The sequence below is a fragment of the Chaetodon auriga genome, chromosome 21 (genome assembly GCF_051107435.1).
Source record: "Chaetodon auriga isolate fChaAug3 chromosome 21, fChaAug3.hap1, whole genome shotgun sequence".
NCBI lineage: Eukaryota > Metazoa > Chordata > Actinopteri > Chaetodontiformes > Chaetodontidae > Chaetodon > Chaetodon auriga.
The window spans coordinates 8,851,067-8,869,146 of NC_135094.1; the positions used below are offsets into that span (position 1 = coordinate 8,851,067).

At 43.1% G+C, this 18,080-nt stretch overlaps 3 protein-coding genes across 4 annotated transcripts in view; all 3 read right to left on the reverse strand.

Moving 5' to 3' along the window:
- Positions 1–8,056, reverse strand: part of oxsr1b (oxidative stress responsive kinase 1b) — a 40,673-nt gene extending 32,617 nt beyond the window's left edge. The window contains exons 1-2 of one of the 2 annotated variants that reach the window (XM_076761403.1): positions 7,724–8,056; positions 96–208 (exon numbers count right to left, since the gene is read on the reverse strand). In XM_076761403.1, coding sequence (XP_076617518.1) covers positions 96–208; positions 7,724–7,793 — 183 coding nt within the window. In that variant the 5' untranslated portion in view covers positions 7,794–8,056. The remainder of the gene's footprint in view (positions 1–95; positions 209–7,723) is intronic. The other variant, XM_076761404.1, reaches the window with a different exon arrangement.
- Positions 8,057–8,847: 791 nt separating this feature from the next.
- myd88 (MYD88 innate immune signal transduction adaptor) lies at positions 8,848–12,201 on the reverse strand. Its single transcript, XM_076761599.1, has 5 exons — positions 11,751–12,201; positions 11,268–11,399; positions 10,190–10,367; positions 9,812–9,903; positions 8,848–9,722 (listed from the first exon to the last, which is right to left on the reverse strand). The coding sequence occupies exons 1-5, from the start codon at positions 12,094–12,096 to the stop codon at positions 9,568–9,570; spliced, it is 903 nt and encodes a 300-aa protein (XP_076617714.1). The 5' UTR covers positions 12,097–12,201; the 3' UTR covers positions 8,848–9,567.
- Positions 12,202–12,935: 734 nt separating this feature from the next.
- Positions 12,936–18,049, reverse strand: cry-dash (cryptochrome DASH). Its single transcript, XM_076761598.1, has 14 exons — positions 17,853–18,049; positions 16,969–17,141; positions 16,554–16,647; positions 16,332–16,462; positions 16,037–16,185; positions 15,472–15,560; positions 15,311–15,384; positions 15,120–15,209; positions 14,925–15,004; positions 14,785–14,844; positions 14,501–14,658; positions 14,234–14,353; positions 13,887–14,063; positions 12,936–13,479 (listed from the first exon to the last, which is right to left on the reverse strand). The coding sequence occupies exons 1-14, from the start codon at positions 17,913–17,915 to the stop codon at positions 13,372–13,374; spliced, it is 1,566 nt and encodes a 521-aa protein (XP_076617713.1). The 5' UTR covers positions 17,916–18,049; the 3' UTR covers positions 12,936–13,371.
- Positions 18,050–18,080: the final 31 nt, after the last annotated feature.

Below are 18,080 nucleotides of genomic sequence, written 5' to 3' on the forward strand. Positions count from 1 at the left end.
TGTGATTTACAGTACAGATGTGCATGCTGTTTAATTTCAGTTGGATCTAGGTCAATCTAACATGCATTTAATTAGCAGTGTTGTGTGCGTCTTACCAGGAGTTCATCCATACTAGTCTGGCATTTCTCTAGGTTGATGCGTTTGATGGCCACCTTCTCCTTGCGTGGTGTACAGTAGGCTGCTTGAACCACTGCTGTGGCCCCACTCCCTAAAACAGACAGGAAAACAACATATTAGCACCTTTATTATGATTCAGTGAAATATTAGTTATGTCAGGCCAGACGGGACTCTCAGTGCTGTTGTAGAACACAACTTTGGCACATACAGCACATTCATCTCAGGTAACATTCATATCCTTACACTGCCCCGGCTTCTTTCAGTTGTTGGCCCCTTCACTAACCCCTGTCTCCATCAAAAGATAATGGCGACCACAGGATAATAAACCTAACTTTTATTATTACCTCAAAATTCTTCTGGGTTCGAGAAGGCTGAACAGTTCTGCTTTGACGGTTCATTTAATTTCACTTCGGTGCAGCTTAACTGTCTATTCATCAATTATGAATCAGCTTTCCCAAATCCTGCCTGATGAAGTGAGTCTGATTAGGGACGGTGACTCTGCTGAACAAAGCATATCCCCAGGAGGCTTTTGAAGATTCATGCTAGAAAGGACCAAAGTTTGGTTCCTTTTTCTGGACCTTATATCCACAGCACAACTTGTTTAGTTCACTGTGCATTGAAAATTTGCAGTTACTCTTTACAGCACCAAATACCACAATCCACTACATGACAGTAGCTTTAAAACTATAAGTCCAAAGGTTTATTTGTCACACACATAATGAGTGAAATCATTCATCAATACTTTTCAAGATTTGTATTTCATGAACTTTTCAAGACCAGGACACTTTAAATCAGCCTCTTTTTCCATGTTTTCAAGATGTTTGCGCAACAAGGTACAAACCCTCAGCAACAGTGGGAAGTCTATGCTCGTTTATCGCACCACACCTATTTTGATGTGCAAGCAAACAACACATAAATCACAATGTGATTTAAGCTTAGACCCTAAAACAGTACGCTAATCGTTATTTTGAATTATATGCAATAGTCAGGAGTAAAAGCTTGTAAAATCCTCCCTGGGAGAGGTGCGCCCGTTGCTCCTGCATCGTGTGAGGTCATTTCACTGCTCCCTCTATGCTCTTATTTGATGCCATGCATTCACACATGGTTGTTTCCACAAGTTCTCTGGAGTATACGTGATGCTGAGCAATGCTGGGAGCACATTCTCCTCCGGCGACAGGCTTTGGTGAGTGAAAGAGTGAGAGGTAAGTCGGTTCGCCCTCCAGTAAGCTTTTCCTAACCTCCCTCATCTTAGCTATGCCCAAATATTAACAAAGTGCTCATTGTTTTGAGTTTTCATTGAGCCAGAGGTGTGTGGAGGTTTAAAAAGGGTTATAGTAAAGGGGAAAAAAAGAGTTCACTGATTTTAATTAAAAAGTAAAGCTTTCCCTGAAGACTTGGCCACTTTTTATTTAACTGTTTTTATTCAAGATAATTATGACTTCAGGCTGTATGAGAGAAGCAGAGAATAAAACAGCATAAACCTATTCAGTATGGCTGAAACTAAAATAAACCACAAACTCTTCCTCTCGAAGATAATACAATAAACTTGCAATTTCCTTGTAATTTCGTATTATTAATGGGCCGTAATGGTCACTTGACTCATCATAAATATACTGTATGTGAAAGGCTGCTTCCTACAGCTGTAGCGGGTGCCATCTATTGACTGGCAACCTCTGACAATGTGTGGTTGGCCTTGCTCAACTCTCCATCATGCAAGTAATCACAGATCACTCCTCCATTGCTCAAAGAAAGGGGCTGAACAGCTCTTTAAATATATCCCCAAGCCCCCTCCTGCCACCACCATCACCACCAGCAATACCCAACAAACCTCTGGAGGCCGGCCAGTGATGGGGAGCTCAGCCCTGGCTGGACCACAGAGAGCCAGTTGCCCTGTACACAGCGGAGTGTAAATTCCTCCACACAAACAAACAGCCAGTCGTCAGGGGTGGCTGGACAAGCTGGAGAGCATGTGTGCTTGCATGTATGTGTGTGTGTGTGTGTGTGTGTGTGTGTGTGTAGAGGATGAAAAAGGGGGAGATTGTTGGGTTTGCAGCAGGCAAGGTTAAGGGGCACCTAAGCTCTGCAAGCCATTTAGACTGAGGAAGCCCAATTCTACAAACCAGCTGGGACCTTGAGTTAATATAGACCTGATGCTCTTTGATATTTGCTACTTCCAATCTTAGCACAAGGTTAGTCTCCACTATTTGTATCCAGTTACATGATTATTCGATGCTTCACGAGGCCTTTGAGGTTCTAAACCTCCAAACCATGACTGTCATCACACTCACTAACCAGCAGATTGATAATCCCAAACCTAATTGTGAGTGAGGCCGTAAATACAAAACACAAATTTCAAAAACATCAGATCTTATCAAATAAGCCACACATCATCACATGTCTGTCACTCTCCCAGACAACATCACCACCGCCCTCTTCGTCAGAGTGGGAGGAAGCACACAAAAGAGCCATCCTCACAAAGGCAAGCGCTGCAGTAGGATGAGGGCTTTGAAAAAGTCAGGCCAACATCTAATCTGCTAAACAGTCTGGCACAGGCAAAAAGGCGGCATATCAAGCAGGGGGTGCCTTTTCCCTTCTGTGAATGAATTAATAAATGATAATGAACAGGAGTCAGCCCTTTATAGATACAAATAAAACTTCCAACTTTGCCTGTCTGTATTTTCTATTTCCAAAAGCTTCGCAACAAGAGTTCGCGTGTTCTGGATGTGGATGGCTAAATCCAATCTACATATTAAGTTTCCACATTAGGCAAAATCAAATGAAGACGATCCAGCTGTCAGCTGAAAACGTGGTGTGTTGACGAGGCTGAGGGATACAAAGCTTTTTTGGCTCGGTGATTTCCATTTGTTTCCATGTCTGATTTCCTTTTACATGATATTTCCATTTCATTTTTCATAGTGTCGTTAACATTTTAAGACAACTGCAGAAACAGCCAAGAGGAAAATATCATTAACTGCTGTATGTAGCTGTTTTTTTCAGCCAAAAAAAAAAAAAAAAGAAACAAACGCAAATGTCATGTTTCCACTAATTAACAATACAATGATCCCTGCACAATAAGTCAAGAGCTTCTCCAAAGCTTTCTTAATTGATGGCTGAGTTTAATCTGTGTTTAAATGTGCCTTTGTTTAGATTCATCCTCTTTCCTCACACTTACTTTGCATTTACTCCATGTGCAACACTATAGCTCTTGACGTAAAGGTCTACACTGTGTAATGAAAAAAAATAATGTTGCAGACGGGGTGATACAACTTGATCGCTCCTGAGGGGGGAACATTGACAAAACAATGATGATCTTTGAAAAAGCAGCCAATGTTTTCTGTAAGCATGTTTCCTCAAAACAAGTCCAGCTTGGCATGGAGCGCCTTATTATACTATAACCTGGCAATATGTGAATGGGACACGCAAGACTGGAGCTTTTTCTTTACAATCAACTGTTGTAAACCTAAACACGCCAGTGAGGGCTGCTAGCTATTAACCCGTACACTAGCATGTTTGCTTTTTAAGGAGTTTACATCTGCGTCTGGAATGTCTGCCTTCCTCCTATCCTGGTCTTCTTAAATAAAGCATTAGTAAACAGAATCATAGGTTTACTTGGGCAACAGACAAAGCTGCAGCATTACACTAAATTAGAATTATTAAAACAGCTCAAAAGACCATTAAAATACCAAGAGGCCATTTAAATCTCAAGGTTTCATTAAGGAGCTGTTACTGAAGACTCCAAATAAAAAGATAGCTCACAATGCAGGCCAACATTAACCTGATGAAAACCTGAAAGTATCTGACAAAAAAAGATGAAGTAAGATCAAGGCAGAACAGCCACTGCTGCAGTTCATTTCTTTAACCGCAAAAAAAGTACATACTGCCCAGTACAATAATATCTTATCAGATCAGGCCGGCCTTGAATTAGCTTCTTAATGGAGTCGGTCACCCGCAGTGAGGCAGCAGCTCTGAGTTTGTCTTTCCTGCCCTCAGCAGGCTGCTTTGCTGCTTTATGTCAGTCATGTTTTATTACATTTCCTCTAAATACCTGGCTGACATTCCACACATTATTCAAAAGGCAGAATGAGAAATGTCACAAATGACTAGAAATCACTCCAGCAGCCACTGCCTTGTCGTGTGTCCGCCCCTCATATCCCAGGATGCAATGTTCTAAAAAAAAAAAAACATGTGGGGGTAAACACTGAAGCTAACCCCATTGGAGAAATGTTAGTCTGCAGGTTGCTTTCCATTGTGATAAGTTTCTTAGAACATAACCATACAGAAGTTTTTCAGAAGCGTCTGAGGGACAGGACAAGGAACAGGGAGGAAACATGGTTACCGGTGGATACAAACAGTGGGAGCAGTAAGTTTCCAGTGGAGAACTGCCAACATGAATGATCCAAAGTCTGATCCAGAATGAGAGAGCAAGCGGTTCTTTTTTTTTTTTTTCTTTTTTCCTACAGGTTCTGTCCAGTATGATCCGATGTTCAGTGGGGTGAAAAGAGTGGGTGTGAACCATGTAATAACAAGTCCTCTTTCCCTGGGGAAGTTACCAAAACAATAGCTCTGCTGGGCATGCTGGGTATGCAGGGCCATCCTCACAACACCAACCTAGCAGCTGAGCACAAGAGCTGAAGAAAACATCTCTCTGGGATGAAACAGCTTTATTCAGTGTCCCACCCAATCAGTTTCTGCTAAAGAGGTGGGTTTAGGTCTGTCAGGCTGTCGTAGACGTTTAGCCAGTGGCTACCTGCTGAGGTTTTAACCACTGCAGGTTATTTGATAATGAAAATATTAATTAGCTGCAGCCCTCTATATGAATGCATAGCTCATACATGTGGATTTCTTGCACTGAGCTTGTGGTGGGAAATCAAGAAGGTCTCACTGCCCTCATTATAATCCTCCATGAGTCCATGTGCATGCACCGTGCTGTACGTTGTGGTGGGCTATTAATTGACTGTGACGAAAATTAAGAAGCCAATAAAACCCACTCTTTCAATTTAATCAGTGACGCCTGAAAGCAATTAAAACACTCGTCCCCCTGCAAGTAATGACGGAGACACACACAACAAATCAGTGACTCGTCACTGGTCTGAAATCTGAAAAGCCTATCTATATAACTTTCTAAAACAAACAGTGGCCTGTAGTAATTTGCAGGACTCTATACTGAATTTGTGTTTACCCACCCCCCTCCCTGAATACACACTCCACAACACCACCACAGCTCACCCCTGGCTGATTGCGCAATCTCAGGAATATGCCATCCAACCAAGAACCCACACTCCTGACTTTAAAGCTCACGTCTTTTCTTTGGTAAATTAAGTTAGCAAATCCTTCATATTAAGGCACACATCACATGTTTTTTTTTTTCCAGAGTAAGTTGAATTCTACTGTGATTTAGGAATATGTGGTGAGAAATCCTGAGGGCAAATGTCAAGATGGTAACCGGAGAAAAACGGTATGTGGAAGTCACTCCAGTGTGATCCCCTGTGTACATGAGAAGAGGAGCAACAGCTCTTCGCTGTGCTCATTCATACTGAAAGCCTCTTCCCTAATATCCCCTCATCCTGAACTTAACAAGAAGAAAGATCAAGCAACAGAGAATCAACTGTTTAACCAATCACTGATCCAGTCGGCCTGATGAGGAAATTGCAGCTGCTCAGACTGAAAGCTCAATTTTTTAAAAAGTCATAGCGCTTTTTGTAACACTTGCTGGCTGCAACGAATTAATTTCCCCGGTGTGGAATCAATAAGGTCTTATCTTATCTTATTGGTCATATGTTAATCAAGCACAGACTGCATAAGCAGGCAGAGACAGAAAGCTCCACAGACGAGGTTTAATGTGAACCAAAAAGGATGATGCCAAACAGGAGGATATTTCTCGTTAACCTGGAGTTCATGAGGAGCCTGGAAACAGCTTCACATAGAGGGATTCGCTAATTCAGATGATATACGAGGAAGATCAACTTCAGATGAAACAGCACAACTGGTGATCAGCTTTCAGCCATTTATAAAACGAGAGGAAGAAACTAGGCAAGCTGTACAATTTGTTTCCAAAGTTAAGTTGATAATCATGATTCTTGCCCTAACCCCAAGTCAGCATGCTGCAGTCCAAACTTGAAACAGCCTTGCCGAATTCAGACCTACGCTGACAATTTGTGCCACACATCGCACAGGAAAAGGCCACAGAACTGGTTTCTATACAAGAGGGGCTTTATCTCTGTGTGCACTGCTAAATTGGAGGGCGTTATCTTGTGAGGTGCCCCAGATCAAATTTTCCAAGAAACCGAGGGAGAAAATGTTGAAATGGGTTAAAGTTAAATGAAAGTCTTATAAAAATACACAGAAAGGTTAATTTGGGGCCTGCAGAGTGGACCCTCTATAAACACACAGATTCCCTGAAGAGGAAGCCCGCACCACTGAGGTAAAGCAAACCAGAGGCACCAACTAACAGATTTGAGAGGACAATACGTTGCTTATGTGTTCATATTCTCAACCTCGACAAAGTCAGCTAGCGAAGGAAAAGCTGTCATTCCTCAGGCCAAACAGCAGATAAGCCATTTGCAGGACTCTGCGAGCCCTGATCCTGCACAGGAAAGGTGTGCATGCCTCCCACCACACTGGAGGGCTTGATAGAGACATGACCCTAACAACAATTAACTTCAACCCAGACTGGTTTAAACAAAGCATTATTGATGATGTCACCTAGGAATTTATCAAATGACTTTCCCCCAATTTCTGTGAGGGACGTGGTGAGAAGCCCCATAATTCTGATTAATCCTCTCCAAAGAGCTCTCACATAACTGGATTAATTCAGGCAGTAAATTGCCCAAAACAATACCGATACCACAGAGGACCAGGAAGACTAATCTCTGGGCTCTGCAGTGGTAAGGCGAGTGTTTTAGGGGGAGGAAAAAGTTCTGTGCTTGAAGGCCAGTGTATTTTAATTGGAAATGGGCGTGAACACACACACACACACACACACACACACACACACACACACACACACACACACTGTCTTACTTGCAGTGACGCTACCTGCATGATACTTGGCTTTAGCCTTAACAATGCAGTGTCTTCCCAAATAAAAAGGTAACTTTGAGAATTTGTGATTTGTAGTGTCCCTTCTGTCTAAAATAGCAGCGCTGATTAATTTATGTAAGACATGGTTAATATTCTTATAATTTTATAGATACTACGCCCTCTATCTACAGTACATTACAGAAAGTATTAAGATAGCTGTTCGCATGAATTCACGACTGCTCAATGAAAGCGGTATTTTTTTTTCCAGCAAATAGTCAGAGCCTGACTAGACAGTAACGTTATAACGCTCGTTTACGACTTCGGCATAGCCCCAGCGGACGGGGTAACCGCTCTCACTCGAAACATTCCACTGACTCCAGTCACAACACCGCCCGGCTAGGATTGCCAAGTTGCCGAACGCGATGAACTCAACCTAGCTCAAGAGAAAGAAGATGCCTTCTGCTCGCTTTAACACTTGAATTGTATCACCATTAACCGTGAGTCCGCTTTTCACGTAGCCAACGACAGACATTCTCAGACTGTCTGGTAGCACATACATTGAGCTAACAAGCTAAGGACCACATACCAATCACCTCGTGTAGCTCATAATCATCTTTGTTGATGGACCAAGGTTGGGAGCTCAGGTCCTCCGACATGGCTGTGGGGTCTGCTGGAGCCGTACTATCTGTAGAAAGGTGGTGAATCCAAAGACTGTGCGTAAAAAGAAGTCAAAGTAATCCAAACAGGACCAACAAGGGCGACACTTCCCCTTCTTTGCGAATCCTGCAGCACTCCTGTCATTCCCAAAGTTTGACACTAGCCTAGCAGCCCCGCCTACCGCATTCCTACTGATCAAATGTGGACCTTCCCGGCGGACATATTGAGTGTGCGGCGTTAGAGCACACTGTCCCGGAATCTCACGATTCGAGTAAGTAAAGAGGAAATTACTATCGGCAATGGCTGGCGGCTAATTAGACTGAGCCAACCCTGAAGAGACGGTGCCAAACATACAACGACAGAAGCACAACTGTTTAAAACGATAGCTACACAAAACCATAAGCTGTATCTGTTAAAACTGTTTTTGTGTATAGAATTTATCTTTGAAATGTACTTGCAAACACAAGCCACAACGGAGATTATTTAATTATTAGGTAAAACATGCCCCAAAACAATCATGCCTTTGGTTTCCGCCACACTTTTAATGGCGGATTTCAAATAGAGGGACCTGAGTCACCCCGAGCAGAGACTTAAAGGCATTCAGTCGTTTTATACAGCAACCAAGCCGCATTTTTTTTTTTTTTTTTTTTTTTTGCTCGCTTAGTACATTTCTCTTCCAGCTCTGCCACACCCAAATCGTTTGATTAATAGAGTGCAGTTAAGCATACAAGCACTAGCACGTACTACCTGACAGGCACAACCCGGGGCAAAGCGCTGTCAAATTTCAATGTATGAAAAGAGGCGTGTTGTTCCAAGAACATCCTGTGCTCTGATTGGACAGTACCACGTACGCTGTTCTGTGATTGGATGCCCACGTGTTAAGCGTAAAATGTACTAAGCAATAGTTATACTTTACAGCATTCAATTAGCGACACCTCTGGTGCATTTTACAGCATGCAGGACTTGACCAATCGCGATCCCTGCTGGAGAACTACAGAACATGCTGTGCTTTCAAAGCTGAACATATGCTTTACAAATAAAAGAAAACTGGCATTGAAAAAGATAATACAATTTATTTTCAGGAAATCATATTGAGACCATTTGTTCAAGACAGATTAAATTCACTTTTTATGAAACTGCCCTAAAAAGACCCTATCAAAAAATACACAAATGTCAGACATCATGCTGATAGAGACAGTGAGAGAAAGGCAGGTGTCAGCAGTCAGTAAAACAGAACGTACTGAACTGGAAGTATCACTATCACAATATCTCTTCCTCTTCAGCTTCAATCTCATGTAGAAGCTGCTGACTTATAAGAGGAAGTGGCCAGTGCACGGAAAAAAAAAATGCTTTTACAGAACATTTAGTACATGCTGCCCCAAATACAAACAGATCTCTCTTCTCCAATATAACTCACATATATACTAGCCGCAGGAAGGCACAACCTTAGTTAATGTATTCTTGAAATTCTGATAACATTAATGGCTTTGTGCAGTGACAACTGCTGATATCTGGTATCCTTGTGCGGCTTAAGTTTCATAATGACACTTATTCAGAAACCACCTTGTGATCTTCATAGGAAACACAAACAGTTGCATTATAATATATACCGTATACACACAGTAAATGGTAAGTGGGTTCAGAAGCCAGCAGGCTGCGGATAACAATCAAAAGCAGACGCTTGAGCCTGTAATGTGTGGCCATTGTCCAATATTCGCCTTTTCTAGTATAAAAAAAGGCACCTGTAAGCATGATTAACTCTGTGCTCCTTGATTATGGCAGTGAGAGCGCTTTGGCCAGCCGCACCCAGAACCAGGCCTGCGTGCAAGGCCGAGTATAGTCGCATACGGTGAGGAAGCGTAAAATGCTGGGGAACGGCTTCGTCATTGTCTTGTATACCACTGGAATAAGCCTTTTATGTCGAGCTCCTGAAACATCAAAAAAGGATAAAAAGGTAAATGACACGCACGCACTGGCAGTATGTCAGACAAAAGGACGACAGAAATATGCAATTTACCGGGACAGAGGCTGAGAGCGAACTTGGTCTGAAAGTCACAGGCGTCGCTGTTAAGGTATTCGTCAGAAATCACCACCACCATCCTCTTGCACCTGCAAAGACGGTCACATGTTATAGTTGTTGCAAAATGTGAGCGTCAGAAATAGGGGAGGAAGGGGAGAAGGGGAGCTGTGGGTTGTCTCACAGAAAACCTCTAGCTCTCGAGTGGCTATCTATATCTAAATTTAAAATGAAACAGTCATTAGGCAAGTTTGTGCTGACCTACAAGGAGTTTAAGGACCAGATCGAGCCCCATGTGTCGGTATGTTCCCAGTAACATCTAAAAACCAAATCAGCAGACTAGACCTGGACGTGGTTACGCATGCATCGATATCTCACCTCTTCTCAATGAGTTCACTGGTGATGGTCCATACACAGGAGCCCGGGAGGACATCTCTGTCGAACACACACAATTTCAGCTTGTACTCCGTCTGCTCCAGTTCCCGAATCATCTCATGGACAAACCCAAAGTCACTCTGGCAGTAGCAGATGAAGGCGTCGAACAGCTCAGGGGTTCCTGGATTCAATTCAGTAAGGTTAAAGTCAATAACACCACTTAATTCAACCTTATAAGGCCTGTGCTGCACTAAAGCGCGTAACCCAGGACAATTTACAAGAAGGTAGGAGAAAATATTATTCCACAGAAATTAGATTATTACACACAGATATAACAACAAAGGTGCGCGGGGGAGTGGAGCGGTGCAGATGAGTGGGATTAGAGCCTCAGATGACTCGTCAGATTACGAGACGAGCCGGAGCTCTTCCTGTGCGATGCCTCCATCACAGAAAGTAATGCTGATGTCTCTACTTCAAGTCTGACTTGAGCAAATACACTGGCTCTTATGACTGCATTACAAAGCCACCCATTTCTAATATTTTTGATGCCACAGTTGCTAAGATGTGACACTGAGGTATTATGTCTGCCGAGGAAACAGCAGATGGCATGAGAATTTTTTTAGAAATGGGAGAAAAGTCATTCCAATTGCTGAAATTTCTTGTGATCTAAATGTACTTACTTACTTAAGTTTAATCATAAATATAACATAAAAATGTCAAACATTTGCTCATTCCAGCTCCTTAAACACATGAGCATTTTTCACAATTTGTTGACATTTACAGGACTGGATCACTGCTGTCGACAAGCAGCATGTTACTGCTGCAGTTGGTCAGGGTGAAGCTAATGTGAACGTCTTTGCATGCAGTACAGCTGTGAGATAAATGCAGTGGTGTAGAGCGCAATATTTCCATGGCAGCTCCACGGTGGCTGTCAGAGCATCATACAACTTGTTATGAGTAGAAATGATTCGCTGCATGATGCTAAATCATATATATCACGTGTTTCTGATGCGATCATGCTGACAGGGGATGTAATGCAGGGTGTTGCTGTGATATGTTGATGTGTTACATAAATACAGACCATCGGGGTCGTCCTCCAGGGTGAGACCCACTCTCTCTGGGGTGGGAGGGAGGCAGCTGTCAACCACATCAACCTGAACTGGGGGCTCAGCTGCCTTCTTCAGACTTTCGCAATACTTCCTGACATTCTCATCTGGTGCATGAAAAGATGCAAACAGCACACAAAGACACATGTTTACTGTTCAGGATGCTGCAGAAAGTGAGATCAGACTTGAGGAAACACGGATAACTGACCTGACACCTTATTCTCAGCCTATTAATACATGAGCACTAACTGTATTTGGATAAATATTTCTTAATACATTCTGAATCATGTGCGTGCCTTTATGCAAGTCAGGCATGTGACTCATTTCCTGAACCACTGGGACGGGACGGCCGATGGAAAAAAAAGGTACAAATGAGTCAATGCTGTGTACTTGCACCAATGGAACGAGCATTTAAAGAGACAGAAAACAGCCAGAATTTCCAAATGCCACCAACGAACCTATAAGCGGTCGAAGGTCCTCCACTATGTCCTTCCTGTCCACCTCCGTCAGGATTGACAGCAGCTTTCCCACAGTGGCGTCTGTGGAGCGGGCCCGCCAGTCCTCCAGGACCGCCTCTGTGGGGCTCCTGGACGCTTCATGGTTCTTTATCTCGAGGTAAGTGAAGCCCATGGCCTCTGCCACGGCCATCCAGTCCGCGGCCACGGTGTTCCTGGGGTTCAGGTACAGCCCCAACTTTTTCCTCAGGCTGACGTTCAGCGCGATGAGAGGAACCGTCCCCAGGTCGACTTCTGGGCCAGAAGAAGCCATGCTGGAGGGTTTCCGGGGAGCTCCGCGGGACGACATGCTTTAGTTGAAATGTGAGAAGGCAGACATAACTCCAGATGAGGTGAGGACGGACAGAGAGAGCCTCAGGCGCGTGCAGCTTACCTGACGAGGGAACAAGGAAGTGATGTCAGCTGGTGTTTGCGGCGGACTGCGTCACGCGAGGGGAGGGAATGTTCTGTTTACTTACAGACAACAGAGGCTGAGGGAGAGCGCGCGCCCACTGAACTGGACCACCCGACCTTAAAAAAGAGTTTGGACGCTGCGTGAATCATAGATAGAAACAGAATACAGTCATTTCCAAACGATCTGTGTTCACTGACAACAGTTGTACAAAGTGTTACTGAGTTCATGTTGTCATAGCCTTCATCCAATCACGTGTTCATAAAGTGGCCAAGCTCCCTCCATCCTTGCTTGTGAACAACACTTTCCCAGTCTTTAGTTTGAAACGTGTTGCTGGCATCAAGTTCAGAATAAACAGATATTTACAAAAATCAAACAAGTTGATCGTTATTGTCTCTGTGATGTTTTCAAATGAGTAGATGTCAAAAAAAGATCAGAAAGTGGTCAGAGTCGGTCTATTTGTTGTTCACAGCGTCACAATTTTCTTGGAATCAGGGTTGAAGTTCATTTTGTATTTTTCAGTAAATGGCGTGCAGCAGTAGGCACCATGGGAAAATGTTGGCAAAACAGAAATGGGTTTCTGTTCCCCTTTCTTCTTTATGGCCCAGTGAAATCTTATTGCTCTACCTCCTTCCTTAAATCACGTCTGATGGCAAAATGAAATCAAGATTCATTCTAAAGCTTAAAAAGGTGTCATTTACAACAACGAATAACAAAATCACTGAACACAAACTTTTCCATTTGCCAGTTTTATTTTGGATCTGCCCCAAACAGGAAAACTCTGAAAATGTACATATACATAAAAAAAAAAAACTGTATTTCCAAAGAGACATAAGAAAACTGCAAAGAATACAATCTACACATAAACATTGTAACTGATTCATTGCATCAAAACTAAAAACCACAGTGTGGCTTTCACTGCTGCTGCAGCTCAACAGGAAGAGAAATGAGTCCATGAAAGGTGCATCATGGGGTCTATTTTTCTAGAGAACTGGTCGCATCAGGCAAGTTCAAGTATTCAAGTGTAGGCAGGACCATGCATTTCCTCAAATCCACTTCCCTCAATCAGCACGACAGTGTGCAACACAGCTTTTACAGCAACAGTAGTCCAGGTTTGCATCACTGGAGCGTCTGAACATCCGTCCACGCTTCAGCATTTTGCTTTGAGGCAGATCACAGGTTTTTGCTTCTGGAGAAATAGAAATCTATGCCTCTGTCCCGGTGTTGTTTGGGAGTGTGAGATGGGCCTTTCCTTCCTCTTGGTGAAGGCCCCGTGCCACTCTGGAAAAAAAAAACAAAAAACGAAATAAACCTTTGCCCACACTGTGATGCTTTAAAAGAAGACAGTGAGGCCACATCGCCTGTTCAACGCTTGTTTTTACATTTTCAGTTCAAACCATGAAGTATTATTGTTTGCCAGTGGTGGAACGAGTATTCAAAGCCTTGATTTAAGTAAGCAGTGATACCCTAGTGTAACTAGTAAGTTTATCTGTCAGTTGAAATGACTTGATTATTACAAAGAAATACTCAAGTACAAGTACCTAAAATATTGTACTGAAGTACAGTGCTTGAGTACATGTACTTAGTCACATTCCACCACTCGTGTTTGCTGCCATAAAGCATAAAAAAAAGCTATCACAGCAGCACCATCAAACTATCCACTTCCCTTTTCTCAAACAGTCACCCACCGGTTTCTTGTTAACATGTCTGCTCCATTCAGGCGCTGTGACGATGGGGGTGGGGTAGGTCTCACCGAGGGACACGTGACCATGTGACAGCGCCGCAGTGCTGAGGGCCCACGGCGTGTGAACGTCAGCTCCCTTGATCCCCTGCAGCTCAGGAACCCACCGCCGCACGTAGACGCCCTACAGCAGGTGCACGGGCAACCAAGCACAAATTAATCAATGACTGAGATTTCAATCCGACAGCTCGCTTCACGTTTGGTTTCATCACCGTCACAAAGCATGAATGAGACGCTTTGTATGGAAGCGCAAACACGGACAAGCTGACAACTCGCGCATCTTCTCAAACATACATTACTGTCGTAGTCGAGGCCTTGCTTGATCATGTTGAACTTCCTGTTCTCTCTGGGGTCGTTTCCTACACCGGCGCTGTACAGCCAGTTGCCATAGTTGCTGCAGACATCGTGGTCAATCTTTGGAGGAAAATTGGAAAGTGCAATACCTCAAAAAAATGTTTTTCTGCTATTGGATAACATCTCAATAATGACATCATTTATTAGATAATTAGTCAAATCCTAATAACACCAGTTCCAAACTAAAACATGGCCTGAACTACTTACCAGAAGATACTCAAACCACTCAGCTCCCATCCTCCAATCCAGGCCCAGGTCTTTTGTGAGGAAGCTAGCAACATTTTGCCGCCCCCTGTTGGACATGAAGCCTGTCATTGCCAACTCCCTCATGTTGGCGTCCACAAAGGGCACTCCTGTTCGGCCCTCTGGTGTTAAAAGATGATAAACGTTTTCAGCCATAATTCATAGATTTTTAATTCACCTCTGAAAGAAACTACTTGATATTTCTGAAAGACTATTTTGTGACCAGTGAAGAAAAGAATGGTGCAAACCTTTCCACGCATTGAAAAGCTTTGTGTCCTTCTTCCATGGAATCGATTTGTCTTGAAGACCTGAGATAAAATTACCATGAGCTTTACATTCATTTATAGTGTATTAAAAAAAAAAAAAATCAGCTGAAAGCTCATTTTACCTTTGATCTGAAACAGTCTGTTTCCATACTTGACGGCTACGAACTTGAAGTAATCCCTCCACAAAAGTTCGAAAATGACCCTGAAAGACAGCAGTGACGAGCATCAGAGTAGAGTCAAATCATTCTTCCAATGTACAGATACATTTTAACTCATTATAGCACTATATGTCTAGTCCTTTCTAACTCCAGACTCACCAGTACGTGCTCTGATTGGCTGTTCGCTCGTTCTCATACTGCTTGATCTGATGATAAATATACTTGGGTGAAATGCAACCCATCGCCAGCCTGCAGAGTTAGAGCACAGTTAGAGATATATTTATAGGAATTACTTCCATGGAACATTAAACTGCAGTAGGTCTTCACTAGTGGAGGAAATGCTCACTCACCAAGGTGCAAATTTAGTGGAATAATCCACACCAACCAAGCCATTACGAGTCTCCTTGTAAGTCGCAACTGCATCCTATAAAACAGAGAACATGCATTTGTCACACCTACAGCACATTAAAGATAATACATCATGGTGTGAGCATAATGAAGCTGCACTCACAGTGTCCCAGAAATAGTGTTTGAGTCTGGCCAGAGCCTGACTTTCACCACCACTGCAGGGGAAGGCTGAGCGAGGATCAGTCACAGGCTCTGTGAGAATAAAACAAAAGGAGGAATTTCGGCATCAGACTGAATTCATACATGTTAAACACTCCCTGGTGTACATTAAAGACACGCAGAATCATAAAAGCTTAATCGTATACATGGAAATCAAGGCTGTCTGCTCGCTCGCTGGCACTTAATGAGGAAATCTGTGCTCAGCAGTTTGCCTATTGAATTCTGAAAGCAGCAAGCAGCAGCAGCAGCAGTGTGGATTTACTCAACAGAGGCACCGCATAAAATAAGCAATTTACGCTTAATATTTGCCAACAGCCTGCAAACACATTTACAGAGAAGTCAATTTAATAAGCACATAAAATACACGTGCAGGCATTTGATCTGTTGACACTGATACAGATATAGTTTCATTATTTCTGCAAATTCACAGAACATGAACACATGAAGATACATATCATGCACAAATGAAACCATTTGGACTGATCAGATACAACATTAGAGTATTTCACCTGTCTGTTGCAGGTCCTCTGCTGTAGGAATGGCTCCTTCCTCCAGCCCTTCAGGGAGAGGCTTTAGCTGCTCGGGGGTTGGGAAGACGGGCCTCACCCTGCTCTGAGTCTCCACTGCCTTCCTGAACTGAGTGTACACATCGGGCAGCCTATCAAGGAGGAAATGGTACAAGATATTCAAAACTCTTAACACTTCTAAATCTACAGAACACCTCTCATAAAATTGCCAGAATCAAAAACAGGATGTTAGGCAGAACTTTGACATCTTGTCCCTGGGCCGTAACCTCTGTCTCACCTGGATATGTGGTGAAATGGAAGATCATCTCTGTGGTACAGTGTAGACCCCCAGCAGGTGTGAACTTTGACCTTCATCTGTGCACAGACGTCCTTCACTCGTTTCTCGACATTCAGTTCTTCTGAAGTTACCTGGAACATCGAGTGAGGGAAAATCTGTGTCAAAGTCAGCAGACAATGTAATGTAAGCGGTGACAATAAGAGAAGGACTGTTTAAAACTACCTCTTCGTGGAAGGCCACAGTGCTGACAGAGCCCAGCTGCTTGATGAGGTCGGCAACAACGTCCTCTGGCTTACCCCGTCTTACCACGAGGTTGCTGTCACACGCACACACAAAAAAATACACACGCACAAAAGTTAACACCATGCCAGGCAAGCTGCATCCTGGGTAGACAGCTAGTAACTCTCCCCCCATGCTGACTGGAAAAATGATGGGAAACGTGTGTGCAGCACCGGTGTTAATGTAAACATGACCCCCTATAAGCCCAGGTGTGTCCTGATCCTGTTACATCTGTATCAGTTAAATCCTAGAAAGCTGAGCTGCACTGACTGGACACTTGAAGTGTACGTAAGTTCATGATCACTCTTAAACCCTGTAAATAGAATACAAGCCAGTCAACAAACAACCGTTTTGTTACCTGCCCTTGTTGAGCAACGTGTTTCTGAGGTCCCTGATGCTCTCCAGTAAGAAGCGCAGGCGGAAAGGCCCCGTTTTCGGTAGGTTGTAGTTGTACGTTCCCACATAATGTCTGGGGTCGAAGCAGTACAGTGGGACGATGTACTCTGCATTTCTTTGAGCCCAGTAGAAAAGCTGCACACAAAGAGTGCAAAGTATGTGTCAAGCCATCATCTCTTACGAAAAGTGATTTGAGTCTATGAGAAAATTATTTCAGAACGACATATATGGCTGCTGTAAGTGCACAGCTTTGGTATACAACTATAACATGCCAGCTTGTGTTGAAAACACATAACCTTGAATCGAATTTGATGTTTCAAGGACATTCAAAGTAAGCAAAAGCATTTCCTATGCTGCAATTTCATATGGAAATGTATGTCTTTTATTTTGAAAAACGCAAGCGGAAATCGTACATCGTGTCGATATTCTACAATATGGCTGACTGATGGCCTGTAGTACTTGCAATCCAAAGCTAAACATAAAAAGGCAGGTGGGGAATAATTTTTTAACATGTACTTTGTGCAGGTTTTGTGACGAACTCAAATTTTCTTACTTTTTAAAAAACAAATTTAACTTTAAGGCAAATGCTTTTATTGTCAAGCATGAAGCCGGAAGTACTATTGCTGTTGCTGCCAGCGAAACAAAGGTAGCTTGATGCTAGTAGTATACATAATACAGTCAAAATGTTCTCGTAATGACAGTGATATCAAAGCGAGTGCGACACAGTAGACACATAACGTCAAACAGACGCTTTTACTTGTACGTTTGGGTGCTTCAAAATTAAAAAAAAAACCCGTCGCATTTCATAACTACATGGACTCGTAACATTCATACTCTTAACGTTACCTCATTGTCGTGGAGACGTAAGTCGTTCCGCAGTAAACATATGATGGTACGGGAGGTGGACATATTTGTCGTTTTCAATATAGCAGCAAAAGTTTGATCAGAAACACACAAAGGGCTCCGTGTCAGAGAGCAGCGTCCTCCGGTCTGTCGGTCCCTCGGTGTTCGCTGCTCGAGCCGCCTGAGTCAGTCACGTTTTCAGACACGACGTTACAAAACGTCAGGTTTTGT